The sequence below is a fragment of the Panthera uncia genome (genome assembly GCF_023721935.1).
Source record: "Panthera uncia isolate 11264 chromosome B2 unlocalized genomic scaffold, Puncia_PCG_1.0 HiC_scaffold_24, whole genome shotgun sequence".
In the NCBI taxonomy this organism is placed as follows: Eukaryota; Metazoa; Chordata; class Mammalia; order Carnivora; family Felidae; genus Panthera; species Panthera uncia.
Window position 1 is genome coordinate 33,445,009 of NW_026057580.1, and position 11,431 is coordinate 33,456,439.

The 11,431-nt window shown below is 37.1% G+C and overlaps 1 protein-coding gene across 1 annotated transcript in view; it reads left to right on the plus strand.

Annotated features, from left to right (window-relative positions):
• The window catches only part of COL19A1 (collagen type XIX alpha 1 chain), a 323,690-nt gene extending 315,926 nt beyond the window's left edge, over positions 1 to 7,764 (plus strand). Inside the window, exons 49-51 of the mRNA XM_049653877.1 lie at positions 277 to 405; positions 7,272 to 7,349; positions 7,527 to 7,764. Of these exons, the coding sequence (XP_049509834.1) occupies positions 277 to 405; positions 7,272 to 7,349; positions 7,527 to 7,654 (335 nt within the window). The 3' untranslated portion in view covers positions 7,655 to 7,764. The remainder of the gene's footprint in view (positions 1 to 276; positions 406 to 7,271; positions 7,350 to 7,526) is intronic.
• Positions 7,765 to 11,431: the final 3,667 nt, after the last annotated feature.

Here is an 11,431-nt window from a genome sequence, read left to right on the forward strand (position 1 = left end):
AATAGACTTGCTACATCTCTGAAGCACTGAAAATTCTCAGACCGTCTGATCGGCACAGGTGGTCTTCATATATATTCAGACAACTTTGTACAATCCAGTTTGTTTGACCAATCAACAAAACAACTCTCAGCAGTCAGGCCAGTTAGTAAATTAGATGCACTTAAATTGAAAACCCAATAAGATTGTTTTTTGTTGAATTTCGCGTAAAAAAATGAAAAAATTTGATGTAAAAATATTTCTATTACATGCTGTATTTTTTTTCTTTCATAAATGAAGAGAGGATGGCTGTGTTCCTATCTCAGCTCAAGCTGCCAGCAGCAATGTTGGCTGCTCAAGCTCACGGGAGGCCTGGTCCACCAGGAAAGGATGGATTACCTGGGCCACCAGGAGACCCTGGACCTCAAGGTAAGTTTTCAGATATAATATTTATTTACCAGCTTTTTAAAGCTCAGTAGTTAGAACATGTTAATCACACTTAAAGCAAAAATATATGTGTATCTATCTATCTATATAATATATATTATATATATACATTACACAAACATAGGTAATGATTAAATATAGACTATTTTGTTAATATTTGACATTCTAGAAGTCAATTTTTAACTATTACTATGTCAAGCTTAAAACTGACTAATAATTACCTGCTAATCTAAATGTATTTTGATAATAATATTTGTTATAAGAATAACACCAACAGTGTGGGCTTATATATCATTATTTTGTGGGAATCAGCATTGTTTATGCCTCCCTATTGATGTAAGTTGGACAACAAGAATCATCATAGTATCTTGAAGAAACTGAGGAAAGGGTCTTACGAGATGCTACTGTAAGTAATGATTTAGGTCCAAGTAAAATTTTGAGAAACGTTAGAATCCTTCTTCATAGGTTTCTAGAAGTTTTTAAAGCAAAACTTCACTAAATTGGCAAAAAATTATTGTTCCGCTGATGACAGCTTGACCGAAGACATGATTTTGAACACAGCTTGACTAAAGCTCGCAAGGCCATTTTCTATAAATATGGTTAGCAATTGGCAGAGAGGCCAAATCGGCCCTGTTTAGGGGATCCACAATTCTGATAAGGAAATTTTAAATCCAGTGAGTACATACCATGAAAGATAAAACCAGGGAAACTCTTCTTCCTGTGTTACCATGGAGGAGCTCAATGATCCTTGAAATAATCAGAAGTTTGTGTAAAGGAGAAAACAGAGGTGAACATCAAAACTACATAGGAATACAGTCCAAAATACTATATATGCAGAGAATTCTTTTTCTTTCAGTAGTTCACTGTCCTTCCTACTGCTTCTCTGTAACATGAGCCTGGTTTTCCTTAGGAAGTGCCCAAGTGATTGACAGGCCCCTCCGCCCCTAAAAGAACAATAACTATATCTCTAATCACAGGGTCTGTTAGAGTCTTACCCTTCAGTCACAGCTGACAAGGCTTTTGGTTTACTTAGCACAGTGTAAAACAACAGTAGCATCATTCTAGTTCTCCTAAACTAAACAGAATATTCTACCTTTCCCTTAGATCATAGAGAGTTTTGGCCAGTAGTTGGAAGAATATGTATAGAATCAGGTGTAGCCTTCTGTGTGTACATGGTTGTGTGGTGGGTATTTTCTTACCTTTCACTAGTTGGGTCTGTTCTGAAGTCACAGTCTATGAACCTGGAGCAAAGAGCTTGAAAGCCCATCTAAAGATGGGTGATGTTTCAAGCCACGTGATGGATAAGAACTGTTAACACCAATAGCAGAAAAAATATGGACTGCTGTTTCAAACAGCTGTAGTTTGAGAGGACAAGAACATAGAAAAATCTGAATTATCGAGGAAAATAGTTCAGGAACTGGAGTCACCTATCCACACAAATACCTGTGTCCAGGATCCCTCCCCACGGGAAGACCCATCTGGAGACTCAGTCAGAAGCAATGCAAAGTCAGCCATGTCAGTGAAGCTTTTGGAAAAAGACTTCTATTCACCAATCTACTTACCTTCCCTTTGGCAGAAGATTTCTGTGGGATCTATTTTGCTTAAGAAATCTTCTAGACTACTTCTACTCCTGATAAGGCTTTTGGATGCAATGCTTGAATTGAAAGGACTTCCCACATGATTTCCAACTTTTTTAAAACCAGCATTTAGTCAAATTGACAAAACTTGTGCTCGTCCCTGAGCACATATACCTAAAATTGACAAAACTTGGTGTCCCACTGTGGAGCTTCTGGTAACAGACAATATCTTTGTAACTCAGGTGCCTCTTCAACTTTCATATGATAGCTCCTTTTTAGTATTTGTTAAATTTGCTAGAAAGGCAGCAGAAAAATACAACTTACATAAAATGGGTTCATTTTTAAGGAATATTTGCCTATAGTCACGCTATGCTGATAAAGCCACCAAGAAATCTTGCTGCAAAAAAGAAAACAAGAGGTGCCATTTGATTTTTGGTGTCTCTCCAAGGGTTCATAAGTAATTGAAGGGTTTTTCTCTGGGAGAGAAATAGACATGAAGTGTTGAGAAGATAAAGTTCAAAGTTTTGCTCTGCCTGATTTAAAAGTTTTCTCCAAAAGAAAAGAAACAAAATGCATATAAAACTGTTACCCTAGTATCCATTGCAGGCATCAGATGCTGTTGGCTGAATTAGTCCTCTTCGTGACACACCATGATTGAGTTTGAGAAAAGAAGGAAGTGAGAAATGCAGCACAGAAAGGGAAAGAAAGTGTGGGCACCAAGCACAGCACAGCGTGTTCTGCCCACTCATGGATTCCGGTTGATGGTGGCTCTTCTGAAATTTCCAACAGACTTTTTTTTTTCAGTATTTTTTTTAGGAAAGAAATCCATTTTCACTTAAAATGGTTTGGGGGCACCTGGGTGGTTCAGTTGGTTAAGCATCTGACTCTTGATTTCAGCCCAGGTCATAGTCTCAAGTTTCATGAGATCAAGCTCCGCACAGGGCTCTGCACTGACAGTAAGGATCCCATGTAGGATTCTTTCTCTCCTTCTCTCTCTGCCTCTCCCCAGCTCATGTTGTCTTTCTCTCTCTTTCAAAAGTAAATAAACTTTTTTAAAAAAATAAATCAACTGGTTTGTATTGGAATGTGTATGTAGAATGAGTGCTTTGCCATCTTACTATTTAAAGAGCAAGACAGAAATTTAAAGGGGTCTGCCGAGTTTCCCATGTCTGTCCTGAGAGGTAGGAGACATGCAGAGAGCAATAAGAAGGTTGATGCATATGTTCAACTAGTATGTTAAGTACTCCATCCTAGTTAAAAAAAAAAAGGAGGTAATTCTCCTACCATGATTCGGATAATGAAAACTTGTGGATCCTCTTTTGGTGCCCTGGTCTTCTTGCAGTGAAAATAGAAACCACCATGATTCTGAGTTGAGACACTTCATTTGCATTTTCCCTGAATCCCCAAAGAGGGTGATTGTTGACGTCTTCTTAATTCAAAAGCGTTTCCAGACAGATTTATATCTTAACCATCCCGTGGGATTCAGATGATTGCCTCCCCTCTGCGCACTGAGAGAACTTTTCTTGGTGTTCATTCCCACCTCAGATCTATGGTGTAGGGCCTGATTGCTTGTGCACCAGGGGCGAGCAAGGATGTGCCACACTAGGATCAGAGAAGCCTGAGTGGCATGATCCAGCTGGGTTTCCATATACAAACAAGGGAGGCGAATATTCCTAACAGATCTTATCCTCCTGGGCAAGTTTTATGAGAAAGAAATTTATTTAAACTTTTTCCAAATCCAACTGATTCTCCACCTCTGTGAAAATTCTGAAGGACAGATGCTACACTTTAAAGCCCTATTCATTTCAGAAAGAACCCCACCCAGTGAGTAGATGTGGAGTTAGCAGGAGGAAACAGATCCAGCCACTCCATGTGTCCCCCATCCATTTTGAAAAGACACTATTGGGAATGGTTGTTCTCACGTTTGAACTTTTAAAGCTTTGCTGTTATTGGTTTATAATGAAGAAAGCCTTCTGTTACTTGTCAGCCAGTGACCCACAGCATAGTTCATTTGACTGATACAGATTTGACCTTTCAGATTTTGTAGCGGTAAGGGCCTTAGGAGATGGGAGGCGTGTGTGGCAAAATCACTGAAGGGCACTGTAGTCAGTGAGTAGGCTGGGACCAAGGAGGCTGAATAGCTTGTAAGGTGTGCTGCAGGGCCCCACATGAAGAATCGTTCCCCCCGCCAAAATGTTGGAAACACTTCATGGCTCCATTTGTCCAGTACGCATACAGATGCACAGCTGGGGTTGACACAGAAATCTCTACTGAAAATACATGAAGTCTATCATCCAAACTACAACAAGCACCAGGTTTCTTGAATGACTACTATATCTAGATGCTGTAGATTAGGACACTTCTTTGTTTTCTTTTCCTACATAAGTTACAATGATATCAAACTGTCACCTGCAGTTTTATAGGCCATGAAAATACATATCCATTGACAGAGCTGCCTTTTATTTTTTTCCAAATTTCAAGAGAGGCCTGAAGGGGTAAAAAGCTTAATTCTAGAAAACAGGAAAGCTCTTATGGGCTTTATTAGCATTCCTATCTGAAGTTTTGTTGTGAAATAATTATAAAGTAAGACCCTATGGCTTTAAGGCAGCCTTCATAAGAAACTAGCTTGAGACCTTATTAGGAAATATGAGAATAAAAGCTCTCATGTGCTTGTACAATTCAACAGCAGTAGTAGATAGTTACTAACCTAATGAACTGAGAGCTTTGTACAAATAAATCATTACATTTGACAGGAGAAATGTAAATGTTACCCTATTATATAAATACGCGAATTACTGTTTCTTGTTTCGTGATACTATATGCCCTGAAATCTACATGGAAAAATAAATTTTTGCATTATATTAAAATATGATAGCTGAATTTGAATGTGTAGGTTTTAGCAGATGTGGTCTCCATTTGGAATTGTGTTACAGTCTTGTTAATACACTTCAAAATTAAAAGTCATAATGTTTTTTTCTTTCTTCCTCATTTCTTTAGCCTGTGGTCTTAAGCACTTACTGAAATAACTTAAGGGTCAACTTTTCAATCTTTCATAATAGACCAGGATGAATATACCTCATGTAACAAATGTTATTTTACTGTAGAAATGTCTAAATAATGGAATTGGAAGAGTGCTTTCAAATGACCCTAACTATAAGCATTCTTCCCTGTTGTTCACACAAATTAAATGAAAGTCACTTATATAAAAGAAATTCTAGTAATATTTAAAATTTGAATATGTATCAACTTAAAATATCATGCCACATGTTCTAACCACTATTATTTCTCAAATCTAGGATTGTATTGAATATCTATAACAGTTTTCAGGTATAAACGTGTGAAAATTTCCCACTGGATGTATTTCCAATATGTATCTCAAAATATGTTCAAATTACTTACTGTTCAATTACTTACTTACTTACTTCTTTTCCACTTACTTCTTTTCCACTGTTTTCATATTTATGATCTTGTGATACCTCCAAAGTCAAAAAATAATGGTGTGGGGATTACATTGCTAATATTATCTCATTTATAATGTATACACTGTATGGTCAATGAAAAATGAAGATGGTAACCCCAAAACTGATGTCTAATTCTCAAATTATGGGAAATAATTTCTTTTACATACTGCTCATAGAAAACATTAACATTTCTCCTCTTACTATATTTTGCTTTAATAGTACACCTTTACAAAAAGGCACAACTAGGTCAGGACCTACTTTTCCTACTGAGATACTCTCCTTATTATCTTTGTTGTATGTTTGCATGTTTCTGCATGACAGCTTTGTTCATTTGGGACTAAGAGTTGTCTTTAAGCTGTTGTTTAAGTATGGGAAGTTGGAAATGAAACTATTTACCATCATCATGAAACTCTTATAGCCACAAAACCTTTTCATCCAACAAAGTCTTACATGGATGCCAATATACAAAACACAGATAAAAAGTGTTTTATGCCATTTATTTATTTATTTATTTATTTTACAATTTGATCTCTCTTGTTTTAAGTACAGTTGACACAACAATGTTGTGTTAGCTTCAGGTGTACAACATAGTGATTCAGCAAGTCTCTGCATTATGCTGTTCTCAGAACAAGTGTAGCTACCATCTGTCACCATATAACACTGTTACGATACCATTGACTATACTCACTATGCTGTACCTTTTATGCCTGTGACTTACTCTTTCCATAACTGGAAGCCTGTATCTCCCATACCTGTTCACCCATCGTGCCCATTCTCCCACCCCTCCTACCACTAGCAACCATCTAGAACCTACCTCTAGAACCTGTTTGTTCTCTGCATTTATAGACCAGATTCCACTTTTGTTTGTTTAGTTATTTATTTGTTTTGTTTCTAATATTCTGAATATAAGTGAAATCATGTGGTATTTGTCTTTCTGCTTTATTAAAGCAGAGATAAGGGCTCCCAAAGGCATAAATTCCTCTGCATTCATCTAGCTCAGGTGACAACAAGTACAATCAAGAATAAGAATGATTTTATCTTAATATGTATACAGATCTTAGACCTAGTTCATTTTGGTTAAAGAATCTTAAATTGATGAAGTGAGCTTAGATGAATCCCTTAATGTCCTTGCTTTCTAAAGAACTACTGGGACACCTATGTTAAAACACAAGGTTGCTGTTTTAACTTTCCTTGGAAAGCATGTAATGTTGTTACAGTAAGTAATTTGAACAAAGACCTGATTTGTCCTCTCCCGACTTCTGAGATTGATGGATTTACATATACTCGCACTCTTACTGTCATTTATTAAAATCATGAATTTTTGTTCCTTTCATTCCCTTTAATTCTTGGACTAAGGTCCACATTCTTGTTGTCATATCATCTTGTCCTCATATTAAGCAAACTCTTCCAGTACACTTCTTATATTTAGCCTGTACCTACCCCCCACTCAGAATTCTTATTGGAAAGGTTCACGCACCTTGTCATAGCTATTTGAAAGATGATATGAGTGATTGATTTGAGTTACTTAGGTATCATTCAGTGCCAAAAATCTCACCATCCATAGTTTGACTAGCTGGAACTTGTACAGTAGCTGCATATTTCTAAGATCCTCATTGCCTATTGCACCTAGTCTGTTTGACTTGTAAGCCTAAAATGATTATAATGCAAAACAGATAGCCAATATGCTATTTATGTTAAGTGAAGGAACAACATAAATATTATAGACTAAGAACATGATTCTTGCACGCGCTCTGTTGCCATAGAACACTCTTACTTCTTGTGTCTCTCTTTTTATGTATCTCTCATTTAGGCTACCGAGGACAGAAAGGAGAAAGAGGGGAGCCTGGAATTGGGCTTCCAGGGAGCCCGGGTCTTCCTGGGACTTCAGGTAATAGTGATATTATCTTCACAACACAAGCAAGCCTCTAAAAACAGGAACCACACCTTCTCGCCTGTGGCCCATATATGTTGCTACAGGTGAAGTTGAATGACCCATGTTGGTTGGAGTGAGGGAGGAAGAGCCATAAGTGATCTGCATTCTGATGGGGGTCTTTTATTTCATTAGCTCCGGGTTTGCCAGGCTCACCAGGTGCCCCAGGTCCCCAGGGCCCCCCAGGACCTAGTGGAAGATGTAATCCAGAAGATTGCTTCTATCCTGTGTCTCATGCCCGTCAGCGGACAGGTGGGAAATAAACACACCTGAGGAAGACTTGGCATTGGAGCTATCGTAATACTATCAAACCCTCATGATATATGGGTGGCTTTTTTTATTTGTTTTTGGTAGGCCAGACATTAAAAACAATCGGAATCCTATTCTTATAGTAATTGGGATATCAGCATTTTTAGCTTTTCCCAAATTCATTCCATATGTTTTGCTTCACCACTGCTATGATTTTCATTCAGGATCTTCTATGAAAAACACAAGCAAATCTTGTCATTAGTTCTTCTTCTAGATGAAATTACATCTTATGATTTAGTAGGCTGATGGTGATGTACATTTTCTAGTCTCATCAACTTGTATTTGGCCTTTGATTTCTGAATTTTAAAGTTTCAGACTTAAAGTTTTCTTGGGGCTTACATTTACCATCATTGCTAAAGATTTCAACTTTTTTGACATACTGCATTGCTTCTGCTCAATGTTTTTTGACTACGTTTTGTAGCCAAAGAATACTTGTACCACCTTATATCCATCCTGCTTATGTGGAGAAATAGGTAGGCGATAAGAGCTTCACTTCATAACTCATTTTGGAAGAAACCCAGGAGGCTATTTTATCAGGGAGCCCAAAACCTACCATAGCCAACTACTGAAATGATTTTGTTAATTCTGTATAATGAGCTCAGTTCAAAGCAATCACCACTGGCATGAATACGTACTGCATGAAAAGAGGGGAACAAAGTCCAATTGTACAAGAGTTCCACAAGAAAAGCGCAACACTGCAGTCTCTTCACTGAGTTTCTCATTTGGGAAACAAAAGGCTGTTTTCCCTAAGAGGTGTTTGATGGTGAAGGCATCAAGCTGTCTTTGGTACCTTTGAAGCTAAATGGCCTAGCAAGGTCTTTGGGCCCTTGTATCCATTATCGGTTCCAACCGGATCATTCTCAGATTTTAAGACAAGAACTGGCCATCAGAACAAAGGACGGGATTTGTGGCACTTGGGAAAGAAACCCCTTGGCCTAGAGGATGATTGTGTGGTGTCTGCAGATGTGTATTGAGGAGGTGACGCCCAGAAACTCTTATGGAGAAACTGTTCTCCAGAGGCTGCGGAAAGAGGTACAGGGCGGCAAAGGAAAGCCATGGGACCGGATATGCAAGTAGCACTCAGACCAAAGACTTAGCAGTAACTTCAGGGGAAACAACAGGCACTGTAAAGACCATGTCCTCTGACAGGGAATGGCGGTACAGTGATCACCAACCCAGATACTTACTGAATGCTATTTTTATTGCCTAGCTGTCCATTATTTTGAGAGGCTGAAGACAACTGATTTTCTAAAACATTGGACATGAGGATGTTGCCGAAATCTAAGTAGTGGGTCCCACAGATGCTGTGAGCAGGATGCCCAGAGTCCTCCTGCCACAGAAATGGGGCCCCATCTCTTCAAACAGCAGTGCAGATTCCAGTTTGGCTAAAACAGGCTAGAATGGTTGCTTTTACGTGTTAATTGAAAAATGAATTTAGAAAGGTGAGCCCACTGAAATTGGAAAAACCTGTGAACGGGGTTGTGTAGGGAGGCTTTTGTTCAAATGCACCCATGATTTGAACTGGTTTTCCTTATAGATGAACGAACCGCCGGTCAGGCCCTGTCTACATGGCTGTGCGTACATACAGCCTTCTAGCTATTTCGTATCGAATTATGTTGTATATTTAAATCCCAAGTTTGTTTCTTTTATTCTCTGAGGTTATTTTATTTATTTCAAATGCTTTTGACTTTAAATTGATTTTCTTCTTCATTTTCTTTCCTGTGCAATACCTACAATGGTGCTGTGTTTTAGACTTACACAATTGGAATATACATTTGCATTTTCTTAGTAAAATGATACTTTATCCCTCCAAAAAATGTATACAGATCCAAAATCTGGTGCTATGTGTATATCTTGAGCTTTTAATTTGTTGAACTTTAATTTTTTGAATTTTCTAAAAGCTTACAACTCCTCTGCCGCTCCTTAATGTACTTGAATTTGTCATGAAGCTACACATTTTATATGTTTTCAAGGATTATTTTTTCACATTGATTAATAGGTTGTTTATCCTTTTGCCTCTTTGCTAATCCAGAAGTACTTATTTTAGTGTTTTCATGTCTTCATGAACTTTTTTTTGCTGATGGTGATCAATGTATTTTTCTTTGTTTTCTTTGAGTCTAACATATGCGTATAAAGACTCAGTTCATTTTCTTGTTTTATAAATTCTGTTCATTTTTATTCCACAGAATATGTCATGCATCCTTTCTTACAAATTGTATATTTAGGAACCTTTCTTTCTTTAAGTTCTGTTAATGCTGAGCTGGTTTATTCCTGTTTCAAGAATTTGGATTTATTCAGGTGATTTAAGGGGTATGGGGAATGTCATGTCATATGATGCATATTACAAAGTGGAGTTCATTGATTCAAGCCCATTTTTTTTTTATAACTGCTGCATGACTTAATCTACCTTTGGCATAAGTAGAGAAATGGGACTGTGTCCACGTGGAACGAGCCCCTCTCACCCTACCGTATCATTTACCTGCCAACGCTTGTTCTTGTCTCACATGATCTGCAACCAAGAGTGACGAGAATGGCTGGGCCCAGCTAATACACCAAATGAAGTGGACATATGGCAATTGCCTAATTCCCTTAATATTAATAAAGTGGGTAATTAAGGCCTCAAAGTAGGGTGGGAAATTTTCCCCTAAATAACTTGGTGGTTGCAAACTCTCTTACATCATTATATTCCATTCCAAAGCATTTGTTATTTGTTTACTTTCAGAAGATGTCAGTAGAGTCCACAGCAGGGAAGAAGAATTACCAGATGTCCTGAATTAGCTCTTGTTTAGACTCCAGAGTAATTATAGGTCATGATGACAGTTAGTAATTAAAACTGGGTTTGCTCTATATAAGTATGTTTGGATTCCAGTGTAACATTTTATACCAAGATCAGTTAACACTTTCAGATAGAAATCTTTCTATGCAAAGAACAAGATATGATTTCAATTAATATTCATAGCCTTTGGAATCTAAAGAAAAAGGAAGGATGATTCATGAGTGTGTTCATTGTTCCTTCCTATTGAGGACATTAACTATTTTTTACTAACCATAAGAGAAACACAGCCAGTCTTAACCTTTGAAATCTTTCACCATGTGATCACAGTAATTTAATGACTTTAACCCCATATGCTTATTTCTCTATTTCATGACGTTGTTGAAATACAATTTTTGTCACTTATTGTAGAGATTAAGTAATTAAGATATGTTGTAAAAAATGTCATTTGATGTTTGGATTATAAAATATTTTTTTATGAATATGTTTTAGGAGTTAAATAAGATTTAGCTTTTCTGCAGTCTTTCTCATCTGTTGAAAACCTGTGATATACCTCCTTTTGTCCACAAGATGGTGTTTAAAGCAGTTTGAATCAGAAGAACTGAACAGACTTGCAGAAATACAAGGCTAGAAACAGTTTAGTGGACAACTAAATCAGACCCTTGCCTTTGCACTTGATTTTTTTTACTTTTGTAAATAATTTCTTATTAATTTGTGTTTTGTTCATTTGTTTTGTTAATTTATATTCTTCCTCATTTTAAGTATCTTTATGAAGAAGGCACAATAACTTTTGACTCCTTGGCTATTTAGATTTTGTTTCTTAAGTGGATTTATATACCTGGTTAACTTGCAACTTTACTATTTGTAACTTTAGTTTGTATTCTACCCTCATATTTTAGTGATTAACATGAAAACACCTAAATACCCATCCTACTTTTTAGATAGAATACTCTCTTTT